Source organism: Beta vulgaris, chromosome 3, assembly GCF_026745355.1.
Source record: "Beta vulgaris subsp. vulgaris cultivar EL10 chromosome 3, EL10.2, whole genome shotgun sequence".
Lineage (NCBI taxonomy): Eukaryota > Viridiplantae > Streptophyta > Magnoliopsida > Caryophyllales > Amaranthaceae > Beta > Beta vulgaris.
The window spans coordinates 9,472,797-9,492,366 of NC_079204.1; the positions used below are offsets into that span (position 1 = coordinate 9,472,797).

Below are 19,570 nucleotides of genomic sequence, written 5' to 3' on the forward strand. Positions count from 1 at the left end.
CTTGTATATTGATTAAGCTAGGTCCATTGAAAATATAGCACCTCAATGGAATAGAAGAGAGTTTGTCTTGTAAAAGACTGCCTACTTTTAGATTAAAAATAGGCAATGATAAGCCCAATATTAAAAACAGAATTAGCCCAATAGTGACTAAGTCAATTTCTTTCAGTCACCTATTTCATTCATTTAGTAACCAGGTCTACTTTTATATTAAAATTAGACCGTCTCTTTTAATAATTTTTGAATAGGAGATACGAAAATATTATCAAATTTGAAGGTATTATCTTTAACCTAAATATTATCCTCACAAAATTGAATGTATTGTATCTAAGATGTGAAGTCACCCCATTGTATATTCTAGTGAACTTTGTAAAAGAGTGATTTCTTTTATAAAATGGGTTACAAAACCGTGTTAAAATACAATAGTCTTTCTTTTACTTGTATACAAGCTTTAATGAGAAAAGAAAAATCCTGAATACACCCAAAAAAAAGGCGTTCTAACGTTGAAGTTTTCATGTTGTGATCTCCAAAATTAATGCTCTATTTATCATTAATGAATTAAATGACAAGTCAGATAAATAAGGTGCAAGGAAGTCTTTGGTAAAAGAACAGTTTTTAGCTTATTTCAATCACCTTTTTTCTTTACTATAAATATTAACCAAATACAACCAATATAGTGAGTTAAGTAAAGGTATGTTTTATGAGTTCTTTTGAGTTGACACCGCTTTTTCAAACCCACGGGATTTTACATACCACTCTTAGAGAATACTCCCAGAATATTACATATGGCACAATTTGCTTAGTAAAAAAATTATTATTTTTAAAACTATAATCCATATTGAGTCAGTAACTGTACCAAAACGTACATGTCACAGTATCAATTAAGAGTATATGGCTCAAATGCACAAGTTTTGAAAAAACCAACTAGTAATTCCTAGATTCTTTTTCTAACAAAGTTTACTTACAATTTCTAATAATGTTAAATTTGTTTGATCATCATTTTGTACCTAAACTCATCAGATGATATGGGTTTGTTTTCTTTTATGCGATGTTTCTGCATAAGCAACATTTTGTTGGATTGGCTCCTTGTAAACTATAATTGACTTTTGTAGTCCACTCTCGAAATTGATATATATAATAATAAACCCATTATATTTAGTCATTTAAATCATATACTATTACTATATGGAACAACTAGAGCCCCATAAAGAAAACAACTATAATAATCTTATAAAGATATTTTTAATTTTTTTTCATGTAACTTAATTAATAGTAGTACAATTTTCTATATCTACTATTTTAAGATGAAAAATAATTAAGTTTTATTATCTCATTATATGACATTGATGTATAAGGAATTAGATAATAAATAAGTGCGTACCTTGTTGCATGCATGATTAGTTTAATGTCACAAAAAAAGAACTAATAGGTGGTGTAAACAACATTTAACAATTAGGGTATTTCTTTTACCTATCTACACAATATTTTTTTTTACTTTATAAGTTAGACATCCCTAGTGAACACATGTTGTCAATTAAGGAAACACAAAACATCAGTTCGGAAGTTTTACACTAACAAGTAACAAGTCGTAGCTAACATAAACTCGTATTGTATACTACTTCCCGATAGATAAATTACATACAAAAATATATTTTGGTGTCAACATTATCATGAAATATACATAATTTTGTATGAGGTAGAGTTACAATATATAGTTTCTCTAAGATCGAGACGTCTCATAATAAACTATTGTAAATTCGCACCTCACCTCAAAATTGTTGAATGGAATATTAACCTTTCTACATATATAAGAATTAGCAACAAATAAACCAAAAGAAAAGCTATGAACAACTTTCTAGATCATGAAAATGGAATCTTTCACAATCTTCCCAATAACCTAACAGATTATTGATTCTTACGTGTGGCTCTAATTTCTTGCTATACATTAGTAGAAAATCCAAATTATATCTAGATTCTGTATATCAATAAGCTTAAGAATCATATTTGGAATAATCTGCAAAGTGTAAAAACATTGATCTTGATTAGTAAAAACTTTCTTCTAGAAACTCTCATGCACCCAATGCTCGTTTTCTCTGTGTTTCGGAGACTTTACCCTATTTTTTTTTCACGATCTTCATAAAACAATTTTGTTTTACCATTGATATCTTTAATTACCCATTCAAAAAAAAAATGAAGAGTTGATAAATTTTTTTTAAAAAAAATACATTTAAACATAACTAATAAGATCTCACATGATAATATTTTTACTTATATGTTAGTTGGAAATGACAATAAAACGTTTTACCTCTTAAAACCAATTGAGACAAATATTTTGGGACAGGGAGACTATAATCTTAATTAAATAACAATAATTTTATACACATTAGGATAAAACAGCATGTAATGATATAATTTGTTTAAGTTGCATACCATTTATTTGGAAATATGATTTTCATTTTTGCAACAAAAGGGGAAAAGAAAAGAGAGGCAAGAGTCAAGACTTCTTTATATATATGAGATGAAAAACGTTTGTGGAGGTCAATTCAACATGGTAGAGCGAACTATTTGTTTCTTACATGCAAGACATCACCCAATTACTTTGTGACATTTGTATATTTGCTTTTGTTGTGATTTCCCCTATAAAAAGGATTGAATTAGGGCATTGAAATATTTTCTTGTTAATAAGTTAAGATTGTAGAAAAAGCTAGCCAGTTGAGCAGTAAAGTATGTCAAGCAGTAGCTATGGCCCTGGAATTAGCATCCTTCTTGTTGATGATGATCCAATTTGTCTATCAATTCTTGCAGGAGTTCTTCAAAAATTGAATCATCATGGTAGAAATCCATCTTTTCTACATATTTTGATATGTCTAGTATAGTCTTCCATAACTTAAAGTTCATCCTTTCTAATTCATTTGTGCAAGTGATATCTTTAATTATTTTTTTCAATGTTATCTCCTAACTTATTGATTTTCATTTTTTTTTTTATAAACTAGAGATATAGATGAAAACCTTTTTCTCCCATCAAACTAATCTCGATTTTTGAATCTGTAAATAGGGGTATTAAGAGGATTTGAAATGGACATCCTTAACACAAACCACATGTTTTCTTGGTGCAGAATTCCAAAAAATTATGTAACTACTTATTGAAAGCCGTCTTTTATATGTCTATTATAGGACGAATAAAAGATTAATTTCTTTAATCTTATGTTTATATAGAAAAAGAAAAAGACTGATTAAATTTTTTGGCTATGCTTTGTGAGATAATGAGTTTAGAGACAACGATTTGAATTGTGTTTTCTTTAGAAAATATTTGAATCCTATTTATCTATATATCTATATATATATATATACATACATACATACATACATATAATATTAATATAATATATATATATATATATAATATAATATATATATATATTATATATATAATATATATATATATATATAATATATATATATATATATATATAATGGGATTTGATTTCTTTAATATGAAATGTATTTTTTTATTTAATTATTTCATGTTCTTGATCTTTGATCTATAATTGTTTTCTCTATTTAATTATGAGCAAAATCTTATTTAATCAATTAATTTTAGTATTTTTACGTATGTTGATCATTTTGCAAGAGTACAGTTAAATGGCAATACTTTCTCTTTTCTTGTTATGTAGGAGGATTATGTCTCATTTTTGTAGTTAATTCTTTGAAATAGATTGTTTCATTGTCTCTATTTGATTTATGTGTAACTTTTTTTCAATTTTTTTTTTATCATGGAATTTTTAGTGTACCTTAACTTGATGAAATTTTACTTGCTGAATTAAGGTCAAAGTTTTAAGATAAGAAAATGATTGCATGAAATATAAGCCAACTATACATATGTGTTATTTCTCATTTGTATTTCATAAAATGCCTAAAATGATAAGAGATGATCAAAGTATTTGAAGAGGGTATATTGTTTCATATGAGTCTTATTTATGAGCTCATAAGCTATATGGTTTAAACGCCATGGCTAGTTTAATATTATTGGAGATTCTTGATTTTATGTACTCATACTTGAGCAATTTTATTTCCATTCAATTTGCAGTTGTTGCTATGAACAGCCCACTTGAAGCCCTATGCACACTACGATTGAAAAATAAAAAATTTGATCTTATATTGACGGATGTTCACATGCCTGAAATGAGTGGCCTTGAGCTCCTCAAACTTGTGGAGGAAGAATTCAAACTTCCTGTAATATGTAAGTATAATTCAGCATTTGATATGGTTCATATTCAATAGTTTTGTTTCTAGACCTCCCATCTTTCGGATCCCCTTCTTCCTCTATAAAAAAAAATCACTTACAACCATTATAACTCATAAAACTAGGCTCAACTCATTTTTCTTTTGTTGACCTTTTAAATTCTAATAAGGAGTAATTGTTATAAGGTTAATTACTTCACTTTTCTTCCTCACACTTTTAGACAATAGGGCCACATTTTATTTAAAAAGTTTAGGATTTAGGGTTTACTATAAGTATCTTACAATAAATTATTGTAAGACTGATAGTCTTATATGAGATTTTGTATTTTCTTTGTTGTAGCAAAGTAATTTTAACGGGTGATTTTTCAGTTGGGAAGTATGTGTAAAGTATTTAAGGTGATCTCTTTTTTTTCAAAAGAAAATTGTAAACTTCTCTTTCAATAATTGTCCACATTATCCTTTTGAACAAGGGAGTATTATAGTTTGGATTTACCAATTTATTCATTTTCAAAAAATATGAATTTTGACAAAAATAAAAAAGTTTAATTAATTCTAATCGGTTCATACAAGTCTATTAATTTCACAAATAAAATTTCTGGATAACTTACAATTAAATTAATGGAACAAAGACCAATTAGGGCTTTATTTTGTTTCAAGAATAGATTAAAAGAAATTTGTTTGGCCCTTATGTTACTTGCCTAAATCAAGGTCAACATACACCAGGCAAGTTTTCCAAAAATAATGATGAAACCAATTTTAATTTATTGTAATGAAAAACAGGAAAAAGAAAATCTATTATTTTTAATATTACCTCTTAAATTTCGCAATTTTATTAATCAACTACTCCTTCTATTTCAAAATATAAGGCATTCACGCTTTACAAAAATTTGCTTTGACCACAAATATCTCCCAAATACAATAAATAAAAATTATAAAAATTATACTGTTGGATTCGTCTTGAAAATACTATAATAACATTATTTGTTAAAATCTTCTACCAACATACATTAAGAGTAATTAACCATCAAAGTTCTTCGAACATCGTGCATGCCTTATATTTTGAACGAGGGAGTATATATATACTTTGTAATCAATAAAAGTTTGATCTTAGTTTTGTTCATTATGTATGCAGTAATGTCAGCTGATAAAGACAAAGGAATAATGCTGAAAGGTTTGAATGACGGAGCTGTATACTACTTTGTGAAGCCTATTTCTTCATATAATCTTTCAAGACTATGGCAATTTGCTATTCAATCATCAACAGAAGATACTAATAAACAACTTCCTTCAAATGGAATTTCTGCTGTGAAAATTCACGATCAACATGGGATAATGCAAGTCAGCAATATGAACAACACTGGAAACAACACTAACAATATTATGAACAATTTTGCACCACTATTGAATGAAAGACTCAAGGAAAATATAGCATTTTTTAGCAAAAATGCATTGAAGAGACCTATTATAGATGTTTCAGGAATGAAGACTGATACTTCTGTCAGCAAAAAACCAAAGCTAGTTTGGACGACTTCACTTCATAATCTATTCTTAGAGGCTGTCAATAATATTGGGATAGATAGTAAGTACACAATTTTTGCTATATTTTAGATTTTTTTTTATCCATGTTTCTTTAATTTTTTAGAAATATTATGATTTTAATCCTAGTATAGACTTTAACTTTTTAATTTTTAATTTTCAATTATCAGAAGCTGTGCCTAAGAAAATTTTGGAATACATGAATGTTCCGGGACTGAGAAGAGAAAATGTCGCAAGTCATTTGCAGGTGAGTTTTATACATGGTTAGTTATCATAACCTTTAATTTAATTATTAGAGATCAAACATATTTACATCCAAACTATTACTTCTTCTGTTTTTTTATCTTTTTTAGAGAGAATCTTCTCAATTTTTTTAATTTAATAAGAAAAAATATAGTCATGCAGAGTTTAGTTTGATTCGTCTCAATTAATACTACATTATTAATATTCAATCATAATAATTTTTACTAATATATAATGGAAGATATTTAAGTTCAAAGAGATACATTGGGAGACGTGCACAGGAAAGTAAGAATGATTAAAAAAAACTGTACGAGTATATATAATTTATTAGCTTATTATCACACGTAACTAGTCGACGTATTCTTAGTATTCATGTTCATGCACACGCTTTTACGAGACTTTCGTGTGTTGCACGTTATTATATTCCATTTTATTCTTATTCGCCTTCCATCCGTTTCTTAATATGTCCTTTTCTATAGTTAATAGTATATAGAAAGTGGAATAATATGATAATTAATAATTAGAATATGATCATCACCAGTGATTTACTGCTGTTTAAAAAAATTTAATTGGGTTTAGGCGGTTTATTACCTATACTACATAAATTCATCAAAAGATGATTAGGTCTTTAAATGGCATCACAGTTTTCTTTGTTAATAAATGGTAATAAAAGACCTAGATTCATGGTGTTTTGTAGAAATATCGTATATTTTTGAAGCGGATTTCAGAAGCAACAAGCTCCATGCAAGATGGCGTTCCTAATTATTGGAATGAGAGACCATTTAGATCAAGCTTTGTGTTGAATGAAATCACTTTCCTTACAAACAATCTCCAGCAGCAGTATCAAGAACTACTCCTAGCGCAATCTCAAGGTAATTAACATAACGTTCATTAATCTATCAAATTAAAATGCTCTATATTCTACGTGATCCAAGCTCAACTTCTAGAGGATCTTAATTCGGTACAGAAAAGTTTGATGTAGGAAACGAATTTAACTAAGCGTTTTCATTTTTAATTGTTTGGTAGTAGTGTTATTGTGTTAAGTAACAAATACCGTTTCAGGAGGGAAACATAATCCCTCCATTGTATAATTTTTTAGAGGAGAAAAAAGAGAAACTTGGAGAGAATTAAAAAGACTATATTTTTATGTATTTTTCATACATAAATAACTAAACAAAACAACCTTTAAATAGGCATACAAAACACTACTAATAACATGCCTACTACTTAACCCACTACTTGATATTCCACTAAATAGATCATTATGTAGATCACTACTTGTTAGTCCACTAACTAATTATTAGCAACTAGTCCTAACTATTAGGAAAACTATTTGACTAGTTTTGGAGCATAATCCAACACATTTGTTACCCTTATCAAACTAGTGGAAACAAATTACGTTTCCTTCCTCAATCATAAACCTCTCAATTGTTTACATTCCACTAGGATACCAAACAACGATTAAAGGTTACAATTATTGTTTCCAATTCCACCCGTTATGCAAATCCTTTTCATTCCATTTCTATTGACTATACCAAATGCCTCCTTATTTTCCAAACTAATTAAGTACTAGTTTAGGCTTGTTTGGTTGAGCTTTTTTAAGTTCTTGGAAACAGATTCAATAATCTAAATCCATTACTCCTTTGGCTTGGGTAGTGGGTAAACCATTACCCTTACTTGAAGGTAACCCAAACCCCTAAAATGTTACCCTCAAATTAGTGGAGTAAAAAAATCCTTTCCATTCCCTTACAAGTGATTCATTTCCACTATTGAACCAAAAATCCATTAAAAGTAACAATTATTGTTACCATTCCTCCCATCTACTTGATTCCATTACCTTTCCATTCCTCTATTTGAACCAAACGTTCCCTTAGTGTAGATAAAATAGTAACATAATGGAGAGTATGGGACATGTTAAACGCCATTTTTAGCCTTTTAATTTGGAACCAAAAACTGCAAAATATGTATGGTATTTAGGTTATGTAGTGACTTTATACATAACTACATTAGAGCTTACATAAATAACGAACAAGGCCTAATACTTTAATTATTAGGCATTCTAATGCATGTAATTTTTTTTGTCACAGGTATTGCTAGAAATTTTGAAATAGGGCAAAGTAGCACCCAAGTGATAAAGTCATGTGGAGATGATGCAAAGAAGAACCAAACAGAAGTTGGTAATGCCATACAACTCTACCCTAGCCAAGGAGCTCAAACAGCAAACCAAAGTGCCACAAAATTTGATCAATTACCAAGTTTAAAAGGTTGTCAACAAGAATTTCCTGCTAGATTGAGCATTGAGCAACAACAAAATACTCGAGACGACGGGAATTTAAGCAATCTTGGATTTGTAAACACTCAATCAACCACCAATAATTACGTTGGGCTTCGGATTAGTACTAATGGGGAGCTAATTGGCACTCTAAAGAGCTCAATAACAAGAAGTTACGAAAATGGGGGCGATAATAATTTAGCAAAATGCTTCCATGAAAGCAATTATACTGAGAAGATTGGTGCTCAAGGGGTCAATTATGAGATGAACATTGCTTATAACAATATTAATTCATTTCATAGAAATTCACCTCTTGTTGATAATTTCTTTGGGATAGATAATGTGAATCATGTTTTCATACCTAGTTTTGATCAGAATGCTAGTCAACAAGAAAATTCCCTTGGAATGTCACAAGATATTTCAAGCTTGCATGGCATAGGTGATGAATTAAGGCAACTTGGTATTGACATACATGTTGATCAGGTATATTTATATATATAATACGCCCATTTAAACTTGCATTATTTTATATTTCGTTTTAGCACATTATAGTTTTTTTTTATTACACAGTAGTAACAAAGATGATTTGATTGTTACTGTACTGTAGTAGAGGAAACAGTTTAGCTTTAGATGTTTGATTGTCTTCGTATTTACGTTTGATCTCCATATTGGTTGCAGGAAAGTTTTGGCAGTGATTTTGGTTTCGGATCTTTTGATGTGCAAGGAAATGCTCAAGGAAGCTTGTTTGAAGGAATTGATCAGGCAAGTTACTTGAAATTTTATAATATTGTGACGTAGGCAGACTAGCGGAAAAGTTCGAAAAGGATTTGCGGAAAAAGGCCTGAACTGTTTTGCGGAAAATGGAACGACGGCGTTTTAGGCCATCCGGGTCCATTTAAGGCCCGAAATCAGCTTTTTAATTATTTCCGAATTTAATTATTTCCTTAATTTCGTTTTAGGGTTTTGCTTAACGTATTTAAACATTATTAGGTCAATGTTTGGAGGCAGTTTTTGACTTTTAATAATATCATAGAGTTTATACTCTTTCTGGTGGATTCCGGAGTTTTTACAGATTCATCGCTTGTGAATCTGCTTGTTCTTAATTCGAGATTAGTGCTTGCTAATCTCCATAGTTTCCGACTGCGTCATATTGTTACTCCATTCGTCTCTAAATAATATGTCACTTTCTAGATTAACCGCAATTTCTTTCTAATGACCTTCAATTAAACATGGACTACTATATTAGTATTAATTATTCTGAAAGAAGTTCATTTGGTTGGACGAAAAACATTTTCAATGGAAGTAAATTTTTCTTGAAATTTTTTTTTTCCAAGGAAAAACACAATTGTAAATTATGTTATTTGGTTCCTGGCATGAAACGTGAGGGAGAAAAGAAGAATGTAATGAAATACGAGAGCTAGGATGGATGGGTTGAAGGTGAGGAATATGAAAGAAATTAAAATAGGTTTTCCCTTTATTTAACAAGGAAAATGTATTCCACTATTGGGAAAATTATTTTTCACCAATTAAAAACTATTTCCATTTTATACAAACCAAATAGAAAAAGATGAGAAAATCACTTTTTCAAGAAAATATTTAACCACACATACTCTAAGTCTCTAGTAGTCTTATGTGGCCTAGTATATATGCAATGTGCTAAAACAGTTAACATCATTGCATGCAGGGAATTACTGGAAATGATGATATTTCATTCGCCTGTTATTTTGCTCAAGAGTATGGACAAGAGTTCAACCAGCAGGCAAGTCAATTGATTCTTGAACACCATAATAATATGATATACACATCACTTGATCATGATAAGTTATACTCTATGAACGTACTCAATCCCAATATAGGCCTTCTAGCTATATTATCAGACAACTTAAGTGGTTCTTGAATAGGTTAAACAATGGTCACATATGCTATTTTAGAATGTCAACGACTCAATGTCATATTTTACAAAGTAGATAGATAAGATTATTATGGTTGGGTGTTCAAATGTGAGTGACTTCACTTATGCAGTGATGGAAATAGAATGAGAGAAAAGGGATAACTACTCCATTATTATATGAACTTTTTGTTAGGAAAAAATCTATTAAAATAGTCATTTTCTTGGAAAAGATTAAATAAAAACATTTTTGTTCAAAAAGATCTATATAATACTTTCCTTATTACATAGACCACACCAATGTTTTCCGGACAAAAGTCAATTTTATAGTATTGACTTTTCTTCCCCTCCCTTTCTTATTAAATGGGAACAACCTATTTAACCCAACCAAACCCTTTCCCCTTGCTTTCCATTTTAAGGTATTATGGTAGAAAAAATAATAGGTTAGTCTCATTTGATGAGAAAGGTAAGGGAAGAAAGTCAATGACTGAAAAATAGACTTTTTGGTCGGCAAACATTGAGGTGGTCTTAAGTAACAAAATGAAGTATTATAATAGGTCTTTTTCAACAAAAAAGTTTTATTAGGTCTTTCACAACAAATGGTTTTCATGAAAAATATTATTCGGTGGAAAACGCACGCAAATGAATATTAGTTTTCCTTCGTTTGGTTGATGAAAAACTATTAAATTGAGAAGGAGAAAATGCAAAGGTTGCAAATGATACAGCGGAGGAAAAGGGTTTTCCTCCATATATTTTGGATGAAAATGTTTACAATGGGGTGAAAAACTATTTTCCACCATAGTTTTCCGTTTTAAATTCTTTGACCAACCAAACAATGGCCAATAAGAAAAATCATTTTCCTAGAGAACATATTCCTCCAAAACAAACTGAGCCTAGACTCGTTTACTCCATTACTCTTTTGAGTTTGATCTCCATAAACCAAAATAGAAGATTGACACTATTTTTTGCAATAACATTTGCAGGATGGCAGGATTGACTTCAGTAAGCCTAACTGAAGCTATAATTTGGTGCTGCCATATCATGGCTGGAACTGACAACTTTGGAGGATAACAACAGAAAAGTTCTAGTTTCTGTTTGTTTCATGATTGGGTGAAATAATTGTACTGTATTACTTAAGAACTCATCCAATGACTATCTTCTGACTCTTTTATTTTCACATCTCAATTTCTCTATTAAAAACGTCTCAAGGGACGTTTGTAATGTTTTATTGCATTGAAATAAACCTGCCTTCGTTTGGAGCTATATATTGTTTTTGTTGCTCAACTTTGTCTATATTCTTTTCCAGTATCGTTATGTTCATTATATTGTTTGTTACATAAATAAACCTTAACACCAGGTCATCAGCCATCTAGGTTGCACATAGACGGGTACGGGTGCGAATTCGGGTACGGGTGCGAATTCGGGTTCGGGGACAGAAAACGACAAGATTTTGAAATTTTAGGAAAGGGTACGCGTACCCATATAGGATACGTATCGTATTGGGTACGGGTGCAGGTACGAGTACGTGACCTAGAAGAAGTACCCATGCTACATAGTCAGCCATTGTATTTATATTTATGGAGCGCAATTGGCTGTTTCACTTAGGAATCGCTTGAGACTTGAGTTGAAAAACTGCAGCTTACCACCTTATGTTAACTTCATAACTGAAACGATGGCAATGTGAACTTTGTGTGTAGGACCATCCCTACTGAGTTTCAGTCAGTAGGCCCGGCCCGGCCCCATTGAGTTCGTGTCGGGCCGTCCCATGACCCATGCCCAAACCAAGTACATGGCCTTAGCACAGTGTAGCCACATGTTAGGCCGATGTCATTATGCTACTATTTATTTACATTTTTTAATATTTTTTCGTTTTTTTACTTGCAACGTTTTTGCCTACCTACAATTTTGACTAATAGTATCACTAATTATGTATTTATGAAAATTTAAACAGTTGAGATACATCCAACAATACCTTAGCTATTAAAATTTGTATTGCATATTATTATTCATAAATTTCAGTCAAAGTAAGTGCATCAATTGTGCAAAAGTCAAAATGTTGTAAGTAAAAAATAATTGAGGAAGTTTTTATTTCGTTACAAGTTAAGTAGCTCTGCACGTGGTCACCCTTTTGTGTCTTTGTGATTCTTGTTGTGTCAAGTTTTAGAAACATCTCACACCATTTCCACCTCTAACTATTTTCAGACTATGCCATTGGCATGAGTATAGAAGGATACAAATGCCGCTGATAATTAATTCAGTGTCCTAGCAAAATCTTGTTTTGGTCTACAAAATGCTACAATTGATACTGAGATGATATCTGATCCATAGTTTGGTTTCAAGTTCCAAAACTTTATTCCATTATATCAACCAATTATATTATTGTATATATTGTGATTTAGTATAAAACTATTTATAGGGTTCAACTATCATCTTAACCTTTTGGTTAATTTGGTTTTTTGACATGGTAATAAAGCTAGTGTCACAAGAAAGGTCACGCGTTCAAATCTCATTCACCCTTCCTTTATAAGTGAAATATCTAACGCCAAGTATATATGAGGGAGACATGTGTTGCGTTACATCCACACTTCAACCAATGTCTCTCGTGTGAGGGGGTGGCAGAATATAAAATTATTATGAGGGCTTCAACTATCAACTTAAACTTTAATTTAGTTCAATTGATGATTTCTTACATGGGGTGTAAGGAGATGTTATGGAGATCAATCAAGTTCTTCGAGCTACCTACAATGAAGATGAGGTGAATAAGGTTGTTTTAAGTCAAATGCATCCTATTAAGGCGATTGGGCCTGATGGGATGTGTCCTCTCTTCTACCAAACTTATTGGCATATCATAGGGTTGTCGGTGTGTAATTGGTACTTCATATTCTTCTTGGGTAGCAGATTCTCATACTTAAGTAAAACTTTCATAGTTCTTAATCTAAAGAAGAAGGGTGCGGATAAGATTACTGATTTTAGGCTCATTAGTCTCTGTAATGTGGTCTACATGTTCTCTCAAAGGTGTTGACTAACATATTGAAATAATTTTTTGATAAAATAATCTCTGTTAATAACTAGAGTGCTTTTGCCTCTGGTCGTTTGATTACGGACAACGTTATGTGGTTTTTGAAAGGTTCACTACATGGAAAAATTCTAGATCTTCAGATGGATTTCTGGCTCTGAAATTGTATATGGAGAAGGCATGCATACAAAAGAATTGAATGGGATTTTTTGGAAGTTGTTTTGGTTAGAATACAAATAGAGGTTGGATTGATTGTGCGATGGATTGCGTCCGCTCGATTTCATTCTCTTTTCTGATTAACGGAACCCCAACGGATGAGTTTACCCCTTGTGGGTTTTTCGTCTAGGTGACCCAATATCTTTCTATCTTTTTTCTTAGTGGTTGAAGCTCTTTCGGGTTTATGGTGCGCCTAGCGATGGAAGAGAGGAGTTTACATGGGCTCCATAGAACGTCGCCAGCTCCCATTGTCTCTTATCTCCTTTTTGCGGATGATTGTGTGATCTTTGGTCGTGCTCGCGGAGGAGAAACAAACGCTACGAGAATTATGTTACTCCTTTGGGAGGTTGCTTCGGGTCAAAAGGTAAATATTAACAAGACATTAGTTTCATTTAGTAGAGGGATGGATGATAGAAGATGGAGGAGGTTGCGATGCTATTTTGGGAGTGAATGAGGTTGATGTGCACGATCGCGACCTTGGGTTGCCTATAGTGATTGGTCAATCTAAGAAGGTAATCTCTAAGGAGATTAAGGAGAAATTATGGAAGATATTATAGGGGTGGAGGGTTTGAGTCTTTCAAAAGCGGGTAGGGAGGTTCTGATAAAAGCAGTGGCACAATTTCTCCCTACCTACGTGATGAGTATTTTTAGACTTCCTTCTACATTTTGTGATGAGCTTAGCTCTCTTATATCTCATTTTTGGTGGGGTCAGAAACAAGGAGAAAAAAAGATTCATTGGTTTACATGAAAGAAAATTTGTTTGTCAAAGAGTGAATGAGGTTGGGGTTCCGCGACTTCAAGCTATTTAATTGGGCATTACTAGGAAAACAAGCTTGAAGATTATTTCATCAATCGAATTCTTTAGTTGGCCAATTGAAAGAAAAGTATTTTTAAATCGCTCCTTTGATCAAGTTGTCTTACACTATTGTCCAAGTTACACATGGAGGAGTATCCGTGAGGTCGATTGGTTATTCAAAGAGGTTAGCGTTAGCGTGTTGGGGATGGTCCTAGCATACGTGTATAGTATGACCCTTAGATTCTAGGAACTCAATCTCGTTGTGTGATTTCTCCTAGAGTCTAAGGCTCGAAAAATATCATATTTTTTGAGTAATAGTGGATAGTACTACTTTGGAACGAAGCAAAGGTCCGAGAGCTTTTCCTCCCATTTGAATATGATCGTATTCTTTCTATTCCGTTGAGATAAGGAAAACCCCATCATAAAATTTGTTGGGATCTTTAAGAAGGAAAATTTCTCTATTCATTACGTATCGTGCATTATTTGATGACTCGTATGTTGATATGGGGCCCTCTACCTCAAATCGGATTGATAAAAGTGTCTGGAATTCTGTTTCGCATGCTAATGTGCTCCATATGACTAAGTTGTTCTTCTAGCATGCGTGTCTTGAAGCTCTGCCAACTGAGGGATCAAGGCCTGCACCATCAAGTCAGCAGTGTGTCAAAGGACTATGGGCTGTGTGGGGCTGTTGTGGAGTGTGCCACCATGTCGGCGGCCATGCTTGGCTGTGCATTTTTAGCTGTTGTGTAGGATGTAACTGGGTTTTTCCATCTTGTGGAACTTCGCAATTTGTCTTTCTTGGATTGAGTGTTAGATGTTTTTCAAGAGTTCGATGTAACGATGAAGGCGAGGGTCATGGTTCTATGCTGCGGAAGTTGGAGTTCTAGGAACCGAATAATTTTTGAGAACGACATTGCATCCCCACATCAAGTGATGGAGTATGTAAATAAAACTATTGAGGAGGTGGGGGTTAGAAAGCAGGAGTGGGCGAAGAATCCTAATCTAAGGAGGTGATGTGTGTGTGTGTATGTGTATACATATGAGGTGATGGCTATTGAGCTTTCGCACTCTGTGTTTGGTCCCCAAGCCTCTTTATCTGCATTTCAAGCTTCAACTCTATATGTTATGAAGATACATTGATCTAGGCGTGATTTGATTTAAGTAAGTGTTTAAAGCGAGTTTTATATCTTGTTTGGCTCTACGTACTTGCGAAATTGATGCCTAGAGTTGGATTTGGCTTAACAATTACCAGGACATAGCTATAAAAGGTGACGGTTATAAATGATATGGAAGCTACAATCAAAATGCTCTTTTATATTTGTGTTTTGCTTATACAAAACCATCTAATTAGCTTAAAAATAATTTTATGAGGTCCACCTAATTTCAATTATACTTAAAACACTTATGATTTTGTAAGCAAATGATATAAAAAGAGGTAATTGGTCTATTTTTCTTTTACGAAACAATTCATTGTTTGATCGATAATTAAAGATGTTGAACTAGTTAGCAAGAACGCTATCCTTTAATTTAAGGATCCGTTGTGAGAACATTATTGTGGATAAGAAAATCATATTTGTTTACCATGAAAGTGAGAGAATTAAATCAAACTACGTTTACTTCAAATACCTAGTTCCTCAATTGTGGGAATAGACGTTCGACTTTTGCACTCCAATTTTTTTTTTTTTAAAAAAGAGCTTATTGCATAAAAACAAACCAACTTACTTTTATTTTTAACATGTTACTAGATGAAGAGTACAAGTTTTAAAAAAATATACAAAAACAATATTTAAAGCTCCTAGCCTAAAAGAAAAATAAATATCTAAAGCTTTATCACATGCAATAAAACCGCAACGCTTAGCCTAAAGAGTAAATACTTTCCAAAAAAATGGTGCCATTTTTGAATAATTTTAGCCGTTAGAAACACCTTTCCCTCCTTAACAATCTCCCATATCTGTGTAGACTGTATTACAATACTTAAGTCCTGCACCCATGCAATATAAAGATAACTATATAAGATTATTCATTATCAAAATATTGATGTTGAAAGATTGATAAAATCTTACATATATTTTCTTTTGGATCTTTAAATCATAATCCTACATATACAATGTCTCGTTGTGCGGCTTGCAAATATTTGAGGAAAAGATGTCCCTCAGATTGTATTTTCTCTCCTTATTTCCCATCAGATGATCCTCAAAGATTTGAAAATGTCCACAGAATCTATGGTGCAAGCAATATTGCCAGAATGCTCCAGGTACCATAATCTTGTGCAAGTAGTTTAATTTTGATATTGACTTGTTGAGCTTATATAATAATCATATGACTATTTTTCTCATTGCTTATAAATACAGTTCAAAGTATTTTTACACCTTGTAACATAAGTGAACAACCCATTGATATCCCTCCATCAATGAACTATAATTGTAATAGCTAAAATGACCATATCAATTGATAATTTTATTATGTACTGAAAATAAACATTTTTACGTCTAATTTAAGTTGTGAATGTATAAGTCTTCGTACAACTCCTACCAATTATGTCAATCTAGAAGCCGGCAAATCAAATATTCACTTTTTCATTGTAAATTGTAATGTAAAGTTGGTTGTTGTTCGTTAGTTGCTATAAATAATACACGAGAACTATTTCACGTTGTGATTCTTCCACACAGTGGCGGATCTAGAAATTCGGAAATAGGGGTACGGAACAATGAGCAATTAGATTCATAAAATATATCATTTTTCCGTCCCTAATCTTCGGCTATATTTTATTTTTTGGAGCCAAATTTCGCCAACTTTAACCTAAAAATACCATTAATATATAAGAAAAAATATTATATGATATAAATGCTCCGATACAAGATGTGGATAAAGGTAATGAATTTGAATTCCGAAGAAAATTTGAAAGATAAATTATTGTAGAAGAATTTTTTTAAAATTTGTTGTTGATATAAGTCACATAATCATGTTAATAGAATAAGGTGAAAAATGGTTATTAGAAGTTAAAATGATGACTTAATAAGTACATAGAAGTGAGATAAAAAAAATACAAAATAACCCAACACTTTTAATATAAGTTAGCAACTTTCTATAATTCATATGGGTGTATGTATAATAAGAATTGCATATTTAACTTCTACATAAGTTATTCCTTTTATTTAGGAGGGCCTCAAAGAATAAGAGGAACGAAAAGTGTTGCTAAAGAACATTTGAGAAAAAAGAAAGAGTAAGAAAGAAAGATTGAAAAGAAATAAGTACATAGAAGTGAGATAAAAAAAATACAAAATAACCCAACACTTTTAATATAAGTTAGCAACTTTCTATAATTCATATGGGTGTATGTATAATAAGAATTGCATATTTAACTTCTATATAAGTTATTCCATTTATTTAGGAGGGCCTCAAAGAATAAGAGGAACGAAAAATGTTGCTAAAGAACATTTGAGAAAAAAGAAAGAGTAAGAAAGAAAGAAAGATTGAAAAGAAATAAGTACATAGAAGTGAGATAAAAAAAATACAAAATAACCCAACACTTTTAATATAAGTTAGCAACTTTCTATAATTCATATGGGTGTATGTATAATAAGAATTGCATATTTAACTTCTATATAAGTTATTCCATTTATTTAGGAGGGCCTCAAAGAATAAGAGGAACGAAAAATGTTGCTAAAGAACATTTGAGAAAAAAGAAAGAGTAAGAAAAAGAAAGAAAGATTGAAAAGAAATAAGTACATAGAAGTGAGATAAAAAAAATACAAAATAACCCAACACTTTTAATATAAGTTAGCAACTTTCTATAATTCATATGGGTGTATGTATAATAAGAATTGCATATTTAACTTCTATATAAGTTATTCCATTTATTTAGGAGGGCCTCAAAGAATAAGAGGAACGAAAAATGTTGCTAAAGAACATTTGAGAAAAAAGAAAGAGTAAAAAAAAGAAAGAAAGATTGAAAGGTAGATTACAAGAATTGAACATGCAACCTCACACTCTTATATCAATTTTCTCTTTTTTACCACTGAGACAAACACTAGTTTTGATAAAAGTTTGCATGTGTAAATTATATAATCTGTTTTCAGAATTAATGGGGGTACAGTTGTACCCACTGTACCCCCTGTGTATCCGCCAGTGCTTCCACATATATATATATCTCCTATGTATAGTCTAATATATTAACAATTTAGTTCTTATTCAATTATGTTGAATTAGGATCCTCTCGAATTCTATCATCATACATTTCCAATCATTTATTTAGAAAACAGGCCATTCATTTACTTATAAAGTGGAACATATTTCGTTCATATGGACTAGGTATTTAGGTATATGTTAATATGTGAGTAATATTATGTGGTTTTGTATGTGATTTTGCAGAAAATTCCAGTACACTTGAGGGAAGATGCTGCTAATACGTTACACTATGAGGCTTATTGCCGAGTTAGAGATCCAGTATATGGTTGTGTTAAGACCATTTATCAATTACAGCAAGAGTTAAATGCGGCTCAAATCCAACTGGCTAAGACTCAAACTGAGATTGCATTGGTGCACAATATTTATGGGCCACCAGAAGAGCCTTGTACTGAAGAAGATTGTTATTCCTCCAGCTTTGAAAACTACAGTACTCAGCCCAACAGTATTGGGCTTCTGTCATTTCATCCATCTATGGGCCATGTATTGATGTAGAACACAAATCTTTTTTTTTTTTTTTATACTTAACACAAATCTATTTGATACTATAAAAAAAAATTACATGAACTGGTAATGAGCCATTAAGACATCAATAGTCAATAACACATTATTGCATAACTAATTATAATTTTAAAGGCTTGAATTGCCAACCAAAAAAATTTAAACGCTTGTTTGTTTTAAAATTCGTTTTTCACTCACTAATTTCATTTTTAACTTAGTTATTTGATCCCTATTATAGTACCATTTATATACATGAGGTTGTGATCCCTAACATTTATAATCACATACCTCAATTTACTTGATACTACCATCAACCTACCACAATGATAAAAATTGTGTTTGTGTTCAGTTTGATTTTGACTCTTATTAAAGAATATATGGATTGTTTTGTTGAGTAAAAGGAGGTACGAGTAAGGGTACTTTCTATGCACATCATTTGAAATTGAGTAGACAACCGAAATTATAAAATGTGAAAGTTTTTTAAGATTTTTTTTTTGATGCAAAAGTTTTTTTAGATTTAAATAAATTAGAAAAGTTTCACTACGATTAGGTCTGAAAAATAATTTGATCAGTCACCTTTTGCTACTTCAAAGCTTACACAATCTTAGGTATGTGAGGACAATTATGTAAGATGAGTAAATGATGTTAATATATAAGGTAATGATGGGTCAGCGAAGA

General features: G+C 31.4%; 2 protein-coding genes across 2 annotated transcripts; both read left to right on the forward strand.

The window, feature by feature from the left end:
• Positions 1-3,551: 3,551 nt before the first annotated feature.
• Positions 3,552-11,194, forward strand: LOC104906502 (two-component response regulator ARR1). Its single transcript, XM_057393294.1, has 8 exons — positions 3,552-4,237; positions 5,372-5,818; positions 5,946-6,022; positions 6,716-6,890; positions 8,106-8,773; positions 8,969-9,052; positions 9,975-10,049; positions 11,162-11,194. Exons 1-8 carry the CDS (start codon positions 4,006-4,008, stop codon positions 11,192-11,194), a joined length of 1,791 nt encoding a protein of 596 aa, XP_057249277.1. The 5' UTR covers positions 3,552-4,005.
• Positions 11,195-13,817: 2,623 nt separating this feature from the next.
• Positions 13,818-18,886, forward strand: LOC130590754 (LOB domain-containing protein 24-like). Its single transcript, XM_057393295.1, has 3 exons — positions 13,818-13,922; positions 16,254-16,460; positions 18,578-18,886. The coding sequence occupies exons 1-3, from the start codon at positions 13,818-13,820 to the stop codon at positions 18,884-18,886; spliced, it is 621 nt and encodes a 206-aa protein (XP_057249278.1).
• The last annotated feature ends 684 nt before the right edge of the window (positions 18,887-19,570 follow it).

What these genes read in the sequence shown, in the direction of transcription:
- LOC104906502 (XM_057393294.1), top strand. Translation starts at nt 4,006, where the DNA reads ATGGCTAGTTTAATATTATTGGAGATTCTTGATTTTATGTACTCATAC. An exon ending in ATGTCGCAAGTCATTTGCAG is followed by an intron (nt 6,023 to 6,715) that starts GTGAGTTTTATA and finishes GGTGTTTTGTAG; the next exon opens with AAATATCGTATATTTTTGAA. An exon ending in TGTTTGAAGGAATTGATCAG is followed by an intron (nt 9,053 to 9,974) that starts GCAAGTTACTTG and finishes CATTGCATGCAG; the next exon opens with GGAATTACTGGAAATGATGA.
- LOC130590754 (XM_057393295.1), top strand. Translation starts at nt 13,818, where the DNA reads ATGATAGAAGATGGAGGAGGTTGCGATGCTATTTTGGGAGTGAATGAG. An exon ending in TGATTGGTCAATCTAAGAAG is followed by an intron (nt 13,923 to 16,253) that starts GTAATCTCTAAG and finishes TGATGTTGAAAG; the next exon opens with ATTGATAAAATCTTACATAT. An exon ending in ATATTGCCAGAATGCTCCAG is followed by an intron (nt 16,461 to 18,577) that starts GTACCATAATCT and finishes GTGATTTTGCAG; the next exon opens with AAAATTCCAGTACACTTGAG.